Genomic DNA, 21,962 nt, shown 5'->3' with positions numbered 1-21,962 from the left:
CCTTACATTTGTTCTCTAGCCATCCCTGCTTAGCCATTTTGCACTTCCTGTCGATCTCATTTTTGAGACGTTTGTATTCCTTTTTGCCTGCTTCATTTACTGCATTTTTTATATTTTCTCTTTCATCAATTAAATTCAATATTTCTTCTGTTACCCAAGGATTTCTACTAGCCCTAGTCTTTTTATCTACTTGATCATCTGCTGCCTTCACTACTTCATCCCTCAGAGCTACCCATTCTTCTTCTACTGTATTTCTTTCCCCCATTCCTGTCAATTGTTCCCTTATGCTCTCCCTCAAACTCTCTACAACCTCTGGTTTAGTCAGTTTATCAAGGTCCCATCTACTTAATTTCCCACCTTTTTGCAGTTTCTTCAGTTTTAATCTACAGTTCATAACCAATAGATTGTGGCCAGAGTCCACATCTGCCCCTGGAAATGTCTTACAATTTAAAACCTGGTTCCTAAATCTCTGTCTTACCATTATATAATCTATCTGAAACCTTTTAGTATCTCCAGGGTTCTTTCATGTATACAACCTTATTTCATGATTCTTGAACCAAGTGTTAGCTTTGATTAACTTATGCTCTGTGCAAAATTCTACCAGACGGCTTCCTCTTTCATTTCTTCCCCCCAATCCATATTCACCTACTAAGTTTCCTTCTCTCCCTTTTCCTACTCTTGAATACCAGTCACCCATGACTATTAAATTTTCGTCTCCCTTCACTACCTGAATAATTTCTGTTATCTCATCATACATTTCATCAATTTCTTCATCATATGCAGAGCTAGTTGGCAAATAACCTTGTACTACTGTAGTAGCCATGGGCTTCATGTCTATCTTGGCCACTATAATGCATTCACTATGCTGTTTTTAGTAGCTTACCCACACTCCTATTTTTTTATTCATTATTAAACCTACTCCTGCATTACCTGTATTTGATTTTGTTTTTATATCCCTGTATTCACCTGACCAAAAGTCTTGTTCCTCCTGCCACCAAACTTCACTAATTCCCACTATATCTAACTTTAATCTATCCATTTCCCTTTTTAAATTTTCTAACCTACCTGCCCAATTAAGGGATCTGACATTCCGCACTCCGATCCGTAGAATGCCAGTTTTCTTTCCCCTGATAACGACGTCCTCCTGAGTAGTCCCTGCCCGGAGATCTGAATGGGGGACTATTTTACCTCCAGAATATTTTACCCAAGAGGACACCATCATCATTTAACCATACAGTAAAGCTGCATGCCCTCGGGAAAAATTAGAGCTGTAGTTTCCCCTTGCTTTCAGCCATTCACAGTACCAGCACAGCAAGGCCATTTTGTTTAGTGTTACAAGGCCAGATCAGTCAATCATCCAGACTGTTGCCCCTGCAACTACTGAAAAGGCTGCTGCCCCTCTTCAGGAACCACAGGTTTGTCTGGCCTCTCAACAGATACCCATCCGTTGTGGTTGCACCTACGGTATGGCCACCTGTATCGGTGAGGCATGCAACAGTTAGTAGATGGACCTAAAAACCGTTATGGTTATTTTCTCAGAAAGTGACAGAGTCACAGTGGAAATGATTAGCATTTGACAGAGAACTGTTAGCAGTCTACAAGACAGTATGTCATTTCAAATCAGAAGTTGAAGGTAGGCCCATCACTATTTTCATGGATCACAGACCACTAATAGAAGCCATAGAGAATTCTATGAAAGACTGGTCACTACATCATTTTCACTATTTGGACTATGAGGGTCAATTTACAACAAATGTACAACATATCTGATGGGTAACAACACAGTGCCAGACTCTCTCCCGAGAATTGATGCTCTTTCAGGGTGTATTAATTACAATGAACTTTCTTTGGCACAAGAGATCGATTCTCAAATCAAAGAACTTCTGCAGAACACTTCAACAAGCCTTAAGTTTGAGTATCACCCCTTCTCTGGTTCACACAAACAAGTTTGGTGCAACACATGAACAGGGAAAGTTAGACTACTGGTTCCATCTCAAATGAGAAGACTTGTACTTGATAACCTTCACAATTTGTCACATATGGGCATCCACCCCATCAACAAACTTGTAACAGACTGCTTTGTTTGGCTGGACCTAAGAATGACTGTAAGAGCTGGATCCATAACTGCACTGCATGCCACCGCTGCAAAAACAGGCAGGCCTCCTAGCCCAGGGCTTGGCCAATATGACAATCTGGCAGGTAGGTTACAGCACATACATTTGTATTTACTCAGACCACTCCCAGATTCTGGTAGTTACAACTCTATTCAGTCAGCTGCTGACAGAGTCACATGGTGACTCGAGGCAGTGTCGATATCAGACATCACAGCTGAGATGACAGTTTAAGGCCTTAGTGCAAGTGTGGATCACACATTTCTATTGCCTCACCACAATAATGATGGACCAGGGAAGGCAATTCAAGGTCTCTGTGGAATTCAGTGCCTTTGCACGGCTGCTTACCACCCACAGAACAATGGTCACTGGAGTGGAGGCACTGCATGTTCAAAACATCACAGAAGTGACACAGTGGAAGTTGTCGGAGGCCCTTCCATGGGTACTTTTCAGTGTTTGCAGTGCCTTGAAAGGAGGATCTGCAGGCTTTACTGGCAGAGATCCTATATGGTGAAAAGTAGATGTTCCCAGCAGAATTTGTTGACCCTGTGGTTTTACCTAATACAACTAAACTGCTGGAAATAATTCAATGAGTTGCATAGGATGCCAACTCCACAGTGACATGGAACATCAAATGTTTTTGTACACAAAGAATTGATGACATGCAAGTATATAACATTACAAGATGACACTACAAGGGCATCATTTCAGCCACCTTACTCTGGTCCTTACAAGGTATTACAGAGGGTAAACAAACATTTGACATACTTCTCTGTGACAAGTGCACTACAGTTTTGATACACAGAATCAAACCTGTGTAAGTATTCAGCTCAAAATCTGACCTATTCAACAGTAACTTGGCTCATGGTTTTGCCAATCCACAGCAGAACCTGCACTCCAGCACAACATGTCATGTGGAGACAACTGAGGCAGCGCCTCCTCCCTTTACACACCAGATTCTCCACCTACTACCCCACTGTCATGCTTCGGCCACCCACTCCACCCTCCTCTGCACCTCAAATATTTCTTCACAGACTGGGCAGTGCTTTCTACAATATTTTCAAAGCTTTTTTAGCATTACTTAAAATGCACACAGTTTTTTTTAAAAAAATGACACTGTTAACTCCAGTATATTTGTTTCTGTGTAACTGATATTCTGTAAAATCTTGACCATCCACTCAATATGAGGACTGTTCCAAAAATTCCAGAGCTTTGTCCATAAAATTTTTATACACTTATCTTTTACTTATTGCGCATGGTGTCCTTTGAAACACTCTCCTCCACAATTGATACACTCCCTACACTGTCTCCACCTCCAGAAGTAGTCTTGGTACACGTCTTGCTGGATCACACAAAGTGCCATCTGCGAATTTTCTTTCATCTCATCTATCATTGCAAACCTTCATCCTTTCAATGGGTTTTCAACTTTGGAAATAAAAAAAAAAGTCTCCAGGGGCCAGGTCTGGAGAGTACATGGGATAGGCAGCACAGTGATTTTATTTTTTGTGCATTAGCATGCCCCAACAGAGATAAATGTGCAGATGCAGTATCATGATGAAAAAGCCATAAATTGTCTCACATTTCAGGCCATTTCGTTCTCACATTTTCTTGCACGTGTTGGAACACATCCCAATAGTACCATTGATTAATAGTTTGTCCCTGTGGCTTGAATTCATGATGTATTTATCGTTGAAAGTCAAAGAAAACTATCAGGATGTCTTTGACATTTGACCTGACCTGATGAGCTTTCATTGGTCTTGGAGAACCTTTCCCAAAATTGTGAAGATTGAACCTTGGTCTCTACATCATAACCTCAGATAGTACCATCAATTAACAGTTTGCCCCTGTGGCTTGAATTCATGATGTACTAATCTTTGAAAGTCAAAGAAAACTATAAGGCTGTCTTTGACATTTGACCTGACCTGATGAGCTTTCCTTGGTCTTGGAGAACCTTTCCTGACATTGTGAAGATTGAACCTTGGCCTCTACCACATAACCACAGACACACATCTCATCACCAGTTATGACTCTCTTAACACCTTGTCCTCATTTGTGCAATTGAAAAGCTCTTCACAGATTGCAAAGCAAAGGTCTTTCTGGTCTTGACTCATGAGCCATGGGAGAAACTTGGCAGCAACATGATGCATTCCAAGATGCTGTGTCAGGATTTCATGACATGATCCAACTGAAATGTTACATTTTTCTGCAAGATCTCAGACAGGCAGTCTTCGATTGACAAGCACAATTTTGTTGATGTTCCTGACAGTGTCATCGGTAGACACAGAAGGGTATCCTCAATGAGAGTCATCTTTAACTTCTGCCCATCCATTCTTAAATCATGTGAACCATTCATAATACTGAGTGCAGCTTAAGTACTCACCACTGTAGGCATCCTGCATAATATAGTGTGTTTCTGTAAAGATTTTCTCAAGTTTCACACAAAATTTAATGCAGATGCATTATCTTCTAACTCTGCCAGCTCAAAATTTGCAAACTGTGAGAGACAAAATTCTAGCAATACAACACTGAACAGTAACTAACAGACATACAACAATGAAACTTCTGGCAGTTACACATTAAACACAGTCACGTGCAGTCCAACTGCATTTCACTTCAACACATCATTGGCACAAAATTATTAATATTCCAGAATTTTCCGAACAGACCTCATATAATACTCAGTTTAGTCTTATTCATCGTGTAGTATTCATTCCATACAACTAAGAATAAGTAGCTGTGATGAATCTAAGATGTTTACTGTTCGTTCCTACCAAATGTGATGTTGTCTGTTCTTCAAGTTGTGTTCCTATTTCAAACATAACTTAATTACTTGTACTGCAGTCCAGAACTTGACTGGGTAACAAACTCAAATGTTTCCAAAACATACTGTCACATATGCGGTTATTACTTATGGATATGACATACATATCATTTTGTGATATGTTTTATAGTTTAGCATTTTTATAAGCCATGATAGTGGAACAAAAGAACAGTGATTAGTGTGATATCTTTAGTAGTCATTTAGTATGGTTTTGTACACCTACAAAATCAGGTTCTCACATGTAGACTGGTTAGACATAAGTGCAATACAAGTATTTTTATTGTTCATATCAGCTAGTACTTCATTCAGTAGGAGTCCTACATATTCTTCAAAGTTTCAAAAATATACAATTGATGATCTTCCAAAACAATTTTATGCTATGTCTCCTTAGATCACTCACTTTTGCTAGCTTCAGCTTCTAATACAAAAATCATTTTATTATTTGTCAACAGTATTTCAAGGTTGAATGATACACTGCAACACTTGTGATCACAGTTGTTTTATTTTGTTTTCAGTTCTGATCAGATGTTGCTTTACATACAGCAGTAATTTCTCAAACTCTAAAGTAGTATACTACATCATTGCAGTTCTAGATAAACTCAGTGTCAGTGTAATTGTAAAGTCCTGCCAACATAATATAATTGTAATGTTGTGTGATCCATGTTGATGGTTATACATTACAAACATTTAAAAATTGCTTCACAACAAAAATTGTCCACTAATGAAAACAAAATTAAGGGATTTTAATTAATTGTGTGGCAGTCACTGTGGTAGAATATTATCATTCAGACAAAATGTGGTGGTTATAGAGCCTGTTACAACTAAAATACTGTTTCAAGGGGAACTACAACCTGTTATGAATGCTGCTTAAAGGTAATCTGAAGCTGACACTAATCTGTCATGCTGTTCATCATATCCATCTTTAACCACCTCCAAACTCTCACTTCTGGATTTTTCACGTTTTCATTTGCATTTAGTTTGCCTGTGCATCACATGCCATCGTATCACAAAACTTTCTTTGCTGTTTTCTTCTGTGTCTAACACTTAATAAAAGATAAATATAGAAACAAATGTACAAGAAAAATGCCTTCCAAAACTTACCAATGCTGGCTTCAGTTGCTATAATAAATTTTGAAGGGTACTTGTTGTGTGTTAGGCTTAGCAGTGAAGCTGGAAGAAAAGTGTCCCAGTACCAGTGCACAGCAACACCATCAACATAGTTTTGCACTTTTTCATCTTCCATTAGCTGCAATTGTTCATTATTGAATTATTCATTGTTGAAAATAAGCATGATTTCAGAAAAATTGTTGGACGAAACTGTAGAAAATAATAGTTGTCAAGGGTAGGAACTACTAGAGAGTTTTAATTTATTGGGAATAACAAGGTGAAAAATTCTGTCTAGATGTGAAATGCTGTTTTTAGGCTAAACATACTTATGTTCAACATAGACCTTCTTTAAGATCGCAACACCTTCTCTTACAATTTTCCAGAGAGTAGATTCTATCCATGAAGTGTGAATTTGTAATTAAAATTGATCATTTCACATTGGAAAAGCATCTTTGTACATAACTGCACTGTCCTAACAGTTTCTTTTGGAATTCTCGATTATTCTTACATTCTGTTGACTGGAAAACTTGCAGGAAATTTAGTAATTATTGTTCAACCCTTTGCAAAGTGATTAAATAAGAATTACTTTTGCAGCTAGAAAAACACTGACCATCCTTTCCAACAGATGAAACTAATTGCCTGGTGGCTTTTGTCTCAGGCTATACAGCCAGAGTTTGTTTAATAATTTTCCCAGCATTTCACCAGTACAAGGGGCTGGTATTGACAAAGCTTCACCTTCCATTGCTGATGGTCGACTGGAGTCACCATCATGGCTGCAGATTATTTTTACCTGGCTTGCGATGCAACTCTCCCATTACTCCCTGCAATGGTCAATTGATGCAGCATGGGAATCCAGAATGTGTTCCCTTGAGGATATCTTCTTTCTTTTTGAAGCTATTGTCATGTCTGTCTATTTCTACAGCTTCCCTAAACAAGTGGAAGCTATGGAAATACACAAACACGACAATAGTTTCAACAAGAAAGAAGAAAATCTCCATGTGAATGGATCCTGGATTCCCATGCTGCTGCAAACAACCACTGCAGATAGCAAGGGGAGAACTGCAGTGGAAACGAGCACAAGAAAACCCTTGGATATTGGTGTGCCAGGTACATATAATAAGCAGTCATGAGCACAACACTAGTTCCCCACCAGCAGTGGAGGATGAAGTTTTGGCAATGCCAGCCATTTGTGCTGGAAAAATGTCAGAAAATTTATCAAACAAACGTTTGCTTAAGAAACTGAGACACATGCTGCCAGGCAAGTTGTCAACCAATAGCCATGAAAGCCTTAACAATGTTGTAAGATGAAACTAACTTCACCTTCCTTGGTGCAGTGTTAGTGGTTTCCATCCATTGATTCAATTTTTGTGCTTATATTCCTGGTGTGAAGTGGTTGGCCTATGTCTAATCCATTGAAATTAGTAGGATTTTTTAAGAGTCCAAATATTGTTCAGAAATTTGTTTTCACACTTGCTTTTGGGGAGGTGTTTTGTGAGAGATCTTTCAATAATATGAATATGGTGTTTTGTGAGAGATCTTTCAATAATATGAATATGGTATCTGTTCTTTTGGACATGTCCTGGTTTGGGCACACATTTTCAAATGCCCCTGTTGATATTTATCAATGCCTGTAAGCAGATAATGGTCTGCATTTCATTGTAATTTCTTTCAATAATGTTCTGCTTCATTAAAAGTTTCATGCATTGTCCTGTAGAAAGCCAAACACATTTCATTCAGCATCTTATTGTTTACAGTTCTATGCTTTAGTTTACACCTATTATGCAAAAGTCACTGTTTTGTTACAATTATTGTATGCCAAGGGAGGTTCCTCCCATCAGCAACTGTTTTACTAAGTATGTTTCTATCCAATTCTTGATCAACTATTTTTATCAATTTGAGCCACTGTTCCTTCACATTCTCCTGCACAGAGCTGAATGTTTCAAGTTTTTTTCCTTAAGATATGACATTGCTAATTTATCAAATATGCAAATCTTTCTACTAATTTTAGTTGCCATATGCAAGGTGTGCAATGAAGGTCTCAGAACTGTCACATGTCCTTTCTTGAATAACACTCCTCTAAATTTAGTGAATAATGGTTCATGAGAACATCTAAATTTAGTGAATAATGATTCATGAGAACATCATCATCTTCCTTCTAATATTTCTATTTATGTTCCCTGAACAATCTTGATACTTTTTGTATTAGCTATACTGACCTCTTAGAATCCTAGCACCTGGTCTCTAATTTCATTAGACTGCTGCATGCATATTTGTTAATGACCTTAAATACTGGAGCAGCAGTTTAGAATTAGTTGCACTAGTGTCTGATTTATCCCTTACAGATTCACTGCATAGAACACATCAAACAAATCTCTCTTTGATTTGACTCGTGAGTCCATATTATTTTGTGTCTTATCTTGATATTTTCCCTAATTATGTAAATATATCTAAAAACAAAGATGATGTAACTTACCAAACAAAAGCATTGGTATGTTGATACATACACAAACAAACACAAACACACACAGAAAATTCAAGCTTTCGCAACCCACGGTTGCTTCATCAGGAAAGAGGGAAGGAGAGGGAAAGACGAAAGGATGAGGGTTTTAAGGGAGAGGGTAAGGAGTCATTCCAATCCCGGGAGCAGAAAGACTTACCTTAGGGGGAAAAAAGGACAGGTATACACTCGCACACACACACATATCCATCCGCACATATACAGACACAAGCAGACATTTGTAAAGGCAAACAGATTGGGCAGAGATGTCAGTCGAGGCGGTTGCCTCTGTACTTCCGCCTTCAGATTGAAATCCTGAGTGTAATATGACAAAATAATTAAATTGGATAGATAAAAAATCTACTCACTGAGCACCGGCAGAACTCACACATATTTTTTAAGGCAGTTTTAATTGGCAAGCTTTCAGAGCCAGTGGCTCCTTCTTCAGGGAGACGGTTGAAGGGGAAAGGAGAGGGGTGAAGGAAAAGGACTGGAGAGGTGTAGCAAAAGGGGTAAATTTTGGGAAAGTCACCCAGAACAGCAGGGCAGTGGAGACTTACTGCAAGGGATGAGAAGGGAAGGACTTTCTTTCTCATCCCCTGCAGTAAGTCTCCCCTGACCTGCAGTTCTGGGTGACTTTTCTGAAATCTACCCCTTTTCTTAGACCTCTCCAGTCCTTTTCCTTCACCCCTCTTCCTTCCCCTTCAACCAATCTGCCTGGAGAATGAGCCACTGGCTCCGAAAGCTTGCCAATTAAACCTGTCTTTTATGTGTGAGTTCTGGCGCCACTTGATGAGTAGATTTTTTTATCTATCCAGTTTAATTATTTTGTCAATAATTGAATGTAATATGACTATGAAATAAATATATGTTAAAAATGTGGCAGCAATCTAATGTAAGTACTTACAAGGTTCACCATCCAAGGCAACAAAAACCGTTGATCATCAAGTACAAGGAGTTTAATGCTGCTGTGTTGAGAAGCACGAAGTGCAGGCCCAAAATTTTCAGCAATCCATTTTCTTTGCTTTTTCGGACTCCATCCAAGTGAATTAAATCTATTTATAGGAATTATTCCATTGGATGGCTCATTTCCAGTAGACACTGCCCAGAATTCAAGGCCCATGTTTTTGTAAGCATCAAGAAATCTGTAACATTGAGAATTAACTGAAAATACGAGTAGTAGCTCTAAAGACATATTCTCAGGCTCTTCTAAAAAAATTGTTGCTTTAATCTAAAACTTACACATACACAAGATACTACAGTAAAGTGTACATAGTGCAACAATGTAACATAATTTATGACAGACTCAAAAATTGTTCAGTAAGAAAGAAAAAAAAAAAACATACAATAATTACACTGTATTGACTGACTGTTCCATCTGTTCTTAGAATATTTTATACATTATGAATAAAAACACACACAACACTGTTGTAATGGTCTACAGTATTTATTATTTATTTCACAAACCAGTTTGTGCCTGTTATGCCACTGTCAAGTACAAAGATTTATCCATCCATCCAAAACTAGCAGAAATGACAAAATAGATGCACAGACTCACCTGCAGTGACTGGCAGAAATGACAAAACACTAGCAACAGCTATTCTGAAATGAGTACTTATTGTGTTACATGGTTGTGAACACTATGAATGGAAGGAATGTCAAGAAGGAACTTAAATACACAGGACTAGTGCGTGAAGGGAACTATATTTGAATACTCTGGTTTTCACTGCTGAATGGTTGAACCTCCCTTCTTATTATTTCATACTCAATATTTCACATTTTCTCTTGTAGTATCCTGCAGAAATAATACTATTACAAAGGTACCCTGACAAATAGATATCATTATCATGTCCTCGTGAAGGTGTGCTTTTATTTTATTTTATTTTTGAAAGTCTAGTATTCTTTTAGAACACTTTATTGCATAGATCATATGTTTTGTTACACAGATAACAAGTTTTAGTCAGTTCAGTGGTCATCTTCAGATCCATAATCCCAGACCACGCAACATATTGGTTCTGGGATTATGGATCTGAAGGTGGCCATTGAACTGGCTGAAACTGGTTGTCTATGTAACAAAACAGGAGAAAATGTTTAAAATCCAGCAAATGAAGCAGGCAAAAGGTAAAACAAACGTTTAAAAAATGAGATTGACAGGAACTGCAAAATTGCTAGAGAAAAAATGGAAGGATTTAGAAGTGTGTTTCACTAGGGAAAAGAGAGATACTGCCTACAGGAAAATTACATCTACATCTACATTTATACTCCACAAGCCACCCAACGGTGTGTGGCGGAGGGCACTTTACGTGCCACTGTCATTACCTCCCTTTCCTGTTCCAGTCACGTGTGGTTAGCGGGAAGAACGACTGTCTGAAAGCCTCCGTGCGCGCTCCAATGTCTCTAATTTTACATTCGTGATCTCCTCAGGAGGTATAAGTAGGGGGAAGCAATATATTCGATACCTCATCCAGAAACGCACCCTCTCGAAACCTGGCGAGCAAGCTACACCGCGATTCAGAGCGCCTCTCTTGCAGAGTCTGCCACTTGAGTTTATTAAACATCTCCGTAACGCTATCACAGTTACCAAATAACCCTGTGACGAAAGGCGCCGCTCTTCTTTGGATCTTCTCTATCTCCTCTGTCAACCCGATCTGGTACGGATCCCACACTGATGAGCAATACTCAAGCATAGGTCGAACGAGTGTTTTGTAAGCCACCTCCTTTGTTGATGGACTACATTTTCTAAGCACTCTCCCAATGAATCTCAACCTGGTACCTGCCTTACCAACAATTAATTTTATATGATCATTCCACTTCAAATCGTTCCGCACGCATACTCCCAGATATTTTACAGAAGTAACTGCTACCAGTGTTTGCTCCGATATCATATAATCATACAATAAAGGATCCTTCTTTCTATGTATTCGCAATACATTACATTTGTCTATGTTAAGGGACAGTTGCCACTCCCTGCATCAAGTGCCTATCCACTGCAGATCTTCCTGCATTTCGCTGCAATTTTCTAATGCTACAACTTCTCTGTATACTACAGCATCATCCGCGAAAATCCGCATGGAACTTCCGACACTATCTACTAGGTCATTTATATATATTGTGAAAAGCAATGGTCCCATAACACTCCCCTGTGGCACGCCAGAGGTTACTTTAACGTCTGTAGACGTCTCTCCATTGATAACAAGATGCTGTGTTCTGTTTGCTAAAAACTCTTCAATCCAGCCACACAGCTGGTCTGATATTCCGTAGGCTCTTACTTTGTTTATCAGGCGACAGTGCGGAACTGTATCGAATGCCTTCCGGAAGTCAAGAAAAATAGCATCTACCTGGGAGCCTGTATCTAATATTTTCTGGGTCTCATGAACAAATAAAGCGAGTTGGGTCTCACATGATCGCTGTTTCCAGAATCCATGTTGATTCCTACATAGTAGATTCTGGGTTTCCAAAAACGACATGATACTCGAGCAAAAAACATGTTCTAAAATTCTACAACAGATCGACGTCAGAGATATAGGTCTATAGTTTTGCGCATCTGCTCGACGACCCTTCTTGAAGACTGGGACTACCTGTGCTCTTTTCCAATCATTTGGAACCCTCCGTTCCTCTAGAGACTTGCGGTACACGGCTGTTAGAAGGGGGGCAAGTTCTTTCGCGTACTCTGTGTAGAATCGAATTGGTATCCCGTCAGGTCCAGTGGACTTTCCTCTGTTGAGTGATTCCAGTTGCTTTTCTATTCCTTGGACACTTATTTCGATGTCAGCCATTTTTTCGTTTGTGCGAGGATTTAGAGAAGGAACTGCAGTGCGGTCTTCCTCTGTGAAACAGCTTTGGAAAAAGGTGTTTAGTATTTCAGCTTTACGCGTGTCATCCTCTGTTTCAATGCCATCATCATCCCGGAGTGTCTGGATATGCTGTTTCGAGCCACTTACTGATTTAACGTAAGACCAGAACTTCCTAGGATTTTCTGTCAAGTCGGTACATAGAATTTTACTTTTGAATTCACTGAATGCTTCACGCATAGCCCTCCTTACGCTAACTTTAACATCGTTTAGCTTCTGTTTGTCTGAGAGGTTTTGGCTGCGTTTAAACTTGGAGTGAAGCTCTCTTTGCTTTCGCAGTAGTTTCCTAACTTTGTTGTTGTACCACGGTGGGTTTTTCCCGTCCCTCACAGTTTTACTCGGCACGTACCTGTCTAAAACGCATTTTACGATTGCCTTTAACTTTTTCCATAAACACTCAACATTGTCAGTGTCGGAACAGAAATTTTCGTATTGATCTGTTAGGTAGTCTGAAATCTGCCTTCTATTACTCTTGCTAAACAGATAAAGCTTCCTCCCTTTTTTTATATTTCTCTTAACTTCCATATTCAGGGATGCTGCAACGGCCTTATGATCACTGATTCCCTGTTCTGCACATACAGAGTCTAAAAGTTCAGGTCTGTTTGTTATCAGTAGGTCCAAGATGTTATCTCCACAAGTTGGTTCTCTGTTTAATTGCTCGAGGTAATTTTCGGATAGTGCACTCAGTATAATGTCACTCGATGCTCTGTCCCTACCACCCGTCCTAAACATCTGAGTGTCCCAGTCTATATCTGGTAAATTGAAATCTCCACCTAAGACTATAACATGCTGCGAAAATTTATGTGAAATGTATTCCAAATTTTCTCTCAGTTGTTCTGCCACTAATGCTGCTGAGTCGGGAGGTCGGTAAAAGGAGCCAATTATTAACCTAGCTCGGTTGTTGAGTGTAACCTCCACCCATAATAATTCACAGGAACTATCCACTTCTACTTCAATACAGGATGAACTACTCCTAACAGCGACGAACACTCCACCACCGGTTGCATGCAATCTATCCTTTCTAAACACCGTCTGTACCTTTGTAAAAATTTCGGCAGAATTTATCTCTGGCTTCAGCCAGCTTTCTGTACCTATAACGATTTCAGCTTCGGTGCTTTCTATCAGCACTTGAAGTTCCGGTACTTTCCAACGCAGCTTCGATAGTTGACAATTACAATACCGATTGCTGCTTGGTCCCCGCATGTCCTGACTTTGCCCCGCACCCGTTGAGGCTGTTGCCCTTTCTGTACTTGCCAAGGCCATCTAACCTAAAAAACCGCCCAGCCCACGCCACACAACCCCTGCTACCCGTGTAGCCGCTTGTTGCGTGTAGTGGACTCCTGACCTATCCAGCGGAACCCGAAACCCCATCACCCTATGGTGCAAGTCGAGGAATCTGCAGCCCACATGGTCGCAGAACCGTCTCAGCCTCTGATTCAGTCCCTCCACTCGGCTCTGTACCAAAGGTCCGCAGTCAGTCCTGTTGACGATGCTGCAGATGGTGAGCTCTGCTTTCATCCCGCTAGCGAGACTGGCAGTCTTCACCAAATCAGATAGCCGCCGGAAGCCAGAGAGGATTTCCTCTGATCCATAGCGACACACATCATTGGTGCCGACATGAGCGACCACCTGCAGATGGGTGCACCCTGTACCCTTCATGGCATCCGGAAGGACCCTTTCCACATCTGGAATGACTCCCCCCGGTATGCACACGGAGTGCACATTGGTTTTCTTCCCCTCTCTTGCTGCCATTTCCCTAAGGGGCCCCATTACGCGCCTGACATTGGAGCTCCCAACTACCAGTAAGCCCACCCTCTGCGACCGCCCGGATCTTGCAGACTGAGGGGCAACCTCTGGAACAGGACAAGCAGCCATGTCAGGCCGAAGATCAGTATCAGCCTGAGACAGAACCTGAAACCGGTTCGTCAGACAAACTGGAGAGGCCTTCCGTTCAGCCCTCCGGAATGTCTTTCACCCCCTGCCACACCTTGAGACGACCTCCCACTCTACCACAGGTGAGGGATCAGCCTCAATGCAGGCAGTATCCTGGGCAACCACAGTCTTAGTCCGATCAGGGGATGTGTGGGACGAGCTGGCCGTCCCCGACCAACCCCCATCCGGACCCCCACAGTGACGCCCATTGGCAACAGCCTCAAGCTGTGTGACCGAAGCCAACACTGCCTAAAGCTGGGAGCGAAGGGATGCCAACTCAGCCTGCATCTGAACACAGCAGTTGCAGTCCCTATCCATGCTAAAAACTGTTGTGGAAAGAACGTCTGAACTAATCTACAGAGAGCGCAAACAAATCGACAAAATTTAAACGGTTATTAAAATACAAGATTGCCTAGTAAATGCAGTAATGCTGCTACTTGCGCACTGCTGACACACTGCTCGGCGGCGGAAGGAGACTACACGATTTTACTCTATTCAGGTACTAAAACGCGATGCTACAACTCTCAAATACTATAATACACCTGAAATTTATGAATTAAACAATGCAAGTACCAAAAACACGCAAAGAAATTAAGAATTAAACTATGTAACAAATGAGTGAGCTAGGAGTATACGACTTGCTGCTGCAGCTGCTTATCCAACGGTGGCAGGGAGCATTAAAGAGGCCTTTGGAGGCAAGAGAAGCAGCTGTATGGATATCAACAGCTCAAATGGTAAACAGCAAAGAAGGGATAGCTGGAAGGTGGAAGGCATATATAGAGGGAGATGAACTTGAAAGCAAAATTATAGAAGGAAGTGGAAGCAAATGAAGATGAGATGGGAGATATGATACTGCAAGAAGAATTTGACAAAGCCCTGAAAGATCTGTTGAAACACGGCACTGGGCATAGATAACATTCTGTCAGAACTGCTGTTAGCCTTGGGAGAGCCAACCATAACAAAACTTTTCGACCTGGCATGCAAGAAGTAAGAGGCTGGCAAAATACTCTCACAATTCAAGAAGAATGTAGTAATTCCAATTCCAAAGAAAGCAGCTGCTGATAGGTGCAAAAATTACCAAACAATTAATTTAATAAGTCATGGCTGCAAGATACTAACATGAATTCTTTACAGAAGAATCTGGTAGAAGCCAACTCAGGGAAGATCAGTTTAGATTCCAGAGAAATGTTGGAACACTTGACGCAATACTGATCCTACGACTTATCTTAGAAGGTAGGTTAAGGAAAGACAAACCTACATTTACAGCACTTCTAGACATAGAGAAAGCTTTTGACAATGTTGACTTGAATGCACCCTTCAAAATTCTTAAGATAGCAGGGATAAAATACAGGGAGCAAAAGGCTATTTACAACTTGTACAGAAATCAGATAGGAGTGGTAGAAGTCTAGGGGCATGAAGGAGAAGCAGTGGTTGAAAAGGCAGTGTGACAGGACTGTAGCCTAACCCTGATGTTACTCGATAAGTACTCGTACAGTGAACAAGCAGTAAAGGAAACCAAAGAAACATTTGGAGCAGGAATTAAAATTCAGGGAGAAGAAATAAAAACTTTGAGGTTTGCCACTGACACTGTAATTCTGTTAGAGACATTAAAGGATTTAGAAGAACAGTTTAATGGAATGGACAGTGTCTTGAAGGGGGAATGTAAGATAAGTACCAACAAAATCAAAACAAGAATAATGGAATGAAGTCGAATTAAATCAGGTTATTCTAATGGAATCAGATTAGTAAATAGACACTTAAAGTAGTAGATGATTTTTGCTTTTTGGGCAATAAAATAACTGATGATGACTGAAGTAGAGAGGATATAAGATGTGGACAGGCAATGGCAAGAAAATCATTTCTGCAGAAGAGAAATTTGTTAACATCAAATGTAGATTTAAGTGTTAGGAAGTAATTTCTGAAGATATTTGTCTCTAGTGTAGCCATATATGGAAATGAAACATGGACGATAAATGATCTAGATAAAAAGAGAGTAGAAGCTTTACAAATGTGGTGCTACAGAAGAATGCTGAGGATTAGGTGGATCGATCACAAAATTAATGAGGAAGTCCTGGATAGAACAGGGGAGACAAGAAATTTGTGGCACAACTCGACCAAAGAAGAGGTCAGTAGACTGCACACATTCTTACATTCTTAGATCAATTTAGGGATCACCAAGTTAGTATTGGAGGGAGGTGTGTGTGTGGACAGGGGGGGGGCGGGGGGGGTTAAAGTCATAGGGGGAGACCAAGAGATGAATGCAGTAAGCAGATTCAGAAGGATGTGGGTTGCTGCATTTTATTCGGAGATGAAGAGGCTTGCATAGGATAGACCACAGCAACAACAACATGTAAAGTATTCTAAAAGGATACCGGACTCTAAAATATAGAAGACCGCCACCTGCTTGCAGTGATATTATCTATGTTGCATTTACAGGATCAAAGTATTTCAGCTGTTACTCTGACTATATATCATACTATTATAGAAATGGAAAATCATGTTCTGCATTATATCAGGGTGTAAGAAGTAAATATGAAATACTTAATAATCTTAAGGATATCTTTACCTTAGGATTGCACATAAAACATTGGAAAATGATGAAACATATGTTGTCGTGTAGTTGGAGATAGAATATATATCACTGCAAAATTTCGTTTTACTTACTTTATGTGGTAGTCTGCCCATTTCTGGAAATATTCATCCTTTAACAGAGAAAATCCTACAAAATCATTGTTTGTTTTCATCCATTTTGGAGGACTCCATGCAGCACCAACCAACTTCAAGTTCTGACCCCTGATAGCCTGAGCCCATTTTATCAAGGGAATCTGAAAGCCAGGACATAATGATTACAATTTGAAAGTGCAACAAATTTTATTAATGTAATTATTTAGAGCTTGCTTTTCTTGAGGTAGTCCTACAATTATCCACCTGATAGTGGAGGCCAGGAAATTCACATCTAGGATCACTGCAGAACTGTCTGAGCCTCTTATTTAAACCCTCCACTCAGTTCTAGTCCACCAGCGGACCATGATCAGTTATGGGCACAATGCTGCAAACAGTGAGCTGTGCTTCCACCCAATGTGTGAGGATAGCACTCTTAACCATTTCAGCCAACCATGTCAAGGAATTGTGGATAGCTTCACATTCCAAGCAGCAAGTGCTGTTCATGCCAGCATGGGCTACAATTTACAGCTGGTTGCACTCAATGCATTCAATAAATGCTGACAGAGCCTCCTCCACATCTCAGATGAGATCTCCCAGCAAACTGGTAAACATATTGATTATACACTGGCATTCTTTCCTGGCCTGCCTACTATTTTCCTCTAAGCTCCATTACCCATCTAACACTGGAGCTCCCAATGACCAATGTACCCACCTTCTCTTCTTGTCTAAAGTCAGCAGAAAAATTAGCCTTTGGCCCAATAGGTGGAAAATCTCATTCTGGTTCAGATGTATTGTCAGCACTGGGTAGCACCATGCACTTATTGCTAAGGTGTAAGGGAAAAGTGATGCAGCCAGTTCCCATATTCATTTTCTGTCCAGATATGTGCTAATCAAACTCATCCTGGAGGAAAACTGATCACATGTTGTGTATTGAAAAGTGCTGACAATGGAGTTTGCCAGGGCTGACAAACAGCATCAGAGAAATACAACGTTTGCCACTGGTATCCAAACACTGCAACAGCTCAGGGTAGTAGCTTGCCTACGGTGGCTAGCACAGCTTCTTTGCTTAAGTTTGTGTCCACACACAATGAGCACATTTCTTGTCTATTTACTATTATGTTAGACAATTAAAATAGGTACTAACCAAAGCAGTCCAACTAACTAAGAAATTACAAGTGAACTGCAACAAGAAATCAAATTACCAACTGTAAATCACAAGCTGTACAAATCTACACTATTACAATTTTGGTTGACACAAAATTTAAACAAGAGGAATAAAAACTACTTCTGGTGTCTTTTAAATGGCATTGAAAAATGTGAGAAGCCAGTATATGTGAACACAATTGCAAAGCATACAACTCTTGAACAGTATTCAAACACTTAGAAGAAAGTTATAAACACTACTTAACAAAAAGTACACAAATAATATTCAATTCTTCAAAGAAGGAAATAAGAAAAACTAAGGTAACCCACTGTATAAAATAAGTTCTACAGCTGCTGCTGGTAGCTGCTCTCATCTGAACAACTAGAATACTACTTTCTGGTGTTTTTTAAACACTGCCCAGTCACATTAATGTGAGCACCTGTCAAAAGCCTGAATGACCACTTTTTTCAGAGTGGACTGCTGCAGCAGTGATGTGGAGCCATGCCGACTCAAATACCATGGCTAACTGGACTATGTTTCTCAGCTGAGGATCCATGCCATGATCGAAATGGTCCCACAGATTCTTGATTGGGTTTAAATATGGGGTTTTTGGTGGCCATAGGAGTACTTAACTCATCCTGCTGCTGTTTGAACCACGCAAATGCACTGTGAGCTGTGTGACACATTGCATTGTCCTGCTGGTAGATGTCACTGTGCTGAGAAAAAACAAACTGCATTTAGGGGTGGGCATGATCCCCACAGACAGGTGAATACTTGTGTTGATTCACTGTGCTTTCCAGAATAACAATATCAACCAGGGAATGCCATGAAAACATTCTCCAGGCTGTAACATTCCCTCTTCTGGCCTGGATGCTTCTGACTATTGTTGCAGGATGTTTGCTTTCAGGTGTTTCAAGCCAGACCAATGGCCATCCGTCTGGTGGAGCATAAAACATTAATCATCTTAGAAGGCCATCTGTTGCCACTTAGTGGATGTCCAGTTGTGGTATTGACATGCAAATTCCTGCCTTCATCGCCAATGAACAGTAGTCAGCATGGATGGGTGCATGAATCAGGCATCTGCCGCAGAGGTTCATATGTAGCAACACTTGCTAAATGGTCATTGAGGAGACACTGTTGGTCTCCCCATGGTTCATCTGGGCAGTCAGTTGCTCAACAGTTGCACATCTACTCACCCGTACACATCTCTGCAGCTGTCACTCTACTACAGCTGCAGCCACTTGGAGAGTAGATTTTTTATCTATCCAATTACATTATGTTGTCATTCACCTCTGTTGTCTATGGTGTGTAGCGCACCAAAGATGTCTCAGCACTGGTTTTGGATAGCACTGTTTTTGGAATGCATGGTATACTTTAATCTTGGCAGCACACTATAAGTTTACAAGCTTAGCTATTTTGAAAATGCTTCCACCTTGGCCCAAAAGCGAATCACCACACCCTTTCAGACATCAGATGAATCACTCAATTTCTGCAATATGAAGGTGACTGCACTGTTTTCTGTGTCTGCCCTGACATGCTTTATATAACCTTGATTGCTAGTACTGCCACATGCCGTCTATGAATGTTTATCACACACTGATGTCAGCCATAGGCAGCAGTCACATTAATGTGTCTGGACTCTGTATAATGCTTATGTAAGTTGTATATCAGTGTATTTATAAGTTTAAAAAGACAGATGTATGTCATGTTTCTCATCTAATCATTCCTGAATCTGTTGGCATGTCATGGGTGTTCTGCCAGCTCATCCTTCCATTAATAACACACTTTTCTCTGGAGATGGTAGCTGCAATAGGTGATGGTGGAAATATGTTTAGCACAAATTTAACAATGGGGCCGTTACAGGGTAAAGGGAATGAGAGAACTGGCTTACTAGCCACACAACTAACTAAAAACTAGCTCTGCAAGCAGGCCCCAAGGATCACAAAATGATTACTTATTCTGACTATGCCACTGACGTTACTCAACAGCAATATGGCTGTTAATGTCGGCATTTCAAACTGGAGCCTGCATTTCTCATTAAAGTAGCTTTTGAGTCTGAGCAGATCATTCCACCAAAGAAGAATGCCAGATATTGAGCCTGAACCTCCATGTGGTAGACAAAGATGTTGACCTCTCAGATAAATCAGCAGATAATCAAAGACCTATAGATTATTAGTAGGAGCATACTAGAATTTGAATATTGGTTGTTAGGCCACCCTCACTTTATATTCATTCCTCGTACCCTGTATCACTCCTAATGATTCTGCTACTTTAATTTTTATCCTTATTATTTAATTGTATTTCACTGTATTGTTTCTCCTAATCATGATAAAGAAGTTTAAAATGCTCAAGATCAAACTTACATAAATGCTGCTGCAATAAGCTTTGAACCTCTTTGGACCTAAAATGTGATTCACAATCTTAATTTGGATTCACTGTCATGTAAGTATCACAACTTTCTGTTTATGAATGTCACAAGGTTTGACACTCTGACGTATGTGGTCTACATAAATCCAGCATATTACATAGCAATGAATGGAAATGATGATATAAATACAATGAGTATGAATTCATTTGTTACCTTTATGTTGTAGTCTTCGTCTGTTAAACTAAAGTGTGAAAGACTTGTATCATTTTCAAAATCATCATATGAATATGCATGAGTAGAAAAGTCACAGCCACCTATTGGCACTCTTCCCATATTTAGTTCAATCCCAGAGGTTGAAAAATAAGACCTGTAAAAAGTGGAAAATTAGCTGTTGTGATGGTGTAGCACATGTAAATCAAACTTTGTAATTCAAGTAAGTACTGTGTTACCTACAGCATGCTTATCCAATAACCAATGCCCATTGTAGATATGAAGAGCTGTAGAGAGGGATGTGTCAAAAATTGCAATGGGACTACATAAATCATTTAACATGTTATGGGAAATAATGCAGTTGTGGTGACAATAGTGATGTGATTGAACACCAAAAGTAAGACTATTGCATAAAATGTATTGTCTTTTCTGTATTGTATTCTTTGTGTAGTGTGGACTATCAAAGCACTGTCACATGGATGTCTTTTGTGTGGTGACTATAGGTGCCTCATTTCCCATAGGATTCCAGTCAGATACCCAGTTCCAAATGTAATAGACCTTAACTGAAGTGTGGAGCACTCATGTATCTTCAATGTTGTTGATTGAGCAGGAGCTTTCTCGAAGATGCCAGTGGCAAAGAGGGATAAGCATGAAACTGACACAACTATGCCATTTGGGCTTTTTGAACACAATTTGGTGCCTGTCAACCTCCACAACACAGCACACACATGGCAGCATTTTACTCATTAAGTCCTGCAAGACTTGGCATTTAAATTTTGTTACATGGCTGATATCCTAATTTTTTCCAAAACTCTTTAACATCATCATCATCATTTACATGGCAACTGGTTCAAAGTTCTGAAATAATGATAAATGTGGATAAACATTTTTTCCCCTCAAAGCAAGACATGTAATTTGTGGGACACAAGTTCCCAAAAGCTGTAATCAGACCGCTGCCAAGAAAGTGATCGACATTCAACAACTTTCTCTGCCACAAGTGTTTAAAGTATGGCAGCATTTCTTACGAATGCTCAATTATTACAGACATCACATTCCACATTTAGCAGCAATTCAGGAGCCATTTAACCTTTTTTCTTGCCATCTTATTAGTATATGCTACCCAAAGGGCACCTCTGGTTTTAATGGTTTTCTGGCCATCAAGTATTTCAGACCATGGCTTGATGGGCACATTTTCAAGGTGTTTACAGATCACAAACAACTCATGTCCCTATTTCACCAAATTACTGAGCTCAATTC

The 21,962-nt window shown here is 40.1% G+C and overlaps 1 protein-coding gene across 1 annotated transcript in view; it reads right to left on the bottom strand.

The window, feature by feature from the left end:
- Positions 1 to 21,962, bottom strand: part of LOC126263113 (lysosomal acid glucosylceramidase-like) — a 135,035-nt gene that overhangs the window by 20,122 nt on the left and 92,951 nt on the right. The window contains exons 5-8 of the mRNA XM_049960121.1: positions 20,709 to 20,862; positions 16,984 to 17,144; positions 9,444 to 9,681; positions 6,034 to 6,178 (exon numbers count right to left, since the gene is read on the bottom strand). Coding sequence (XP_049816078.1) covers positions 6,034 to 6,178; positions 9,444 to 9,681; positions 16,984 to 17,144; positions 20,709 to 20,862 — 698 coding nt within the window. The remainder of the gene's footprint in view (positions 1 to 6,033; positions 6,179 to 9,443; positions 9,682 to 16,983; positions 17,145 to 20,708; positions 20,863 to 21,962) is intronic.

Source organism: Schistocerca nitens, chromosome 6 (genome assembly GCF_023898315.1).
Source record: "Schistocerca nitens isolate TAMUIC-IGC-003100 chromosome 6, iqSchNite1.1, whole genome shotgun sequence".
NCBI lineage: Eukaryota > Metazoa > Arthropoda > Insecta > Orthoptera > Acrididae > Schistocerca > Schistocerca nitens.
This window is presented reverse-complemented; position numbering and strand designations above follow the sequence as displayed.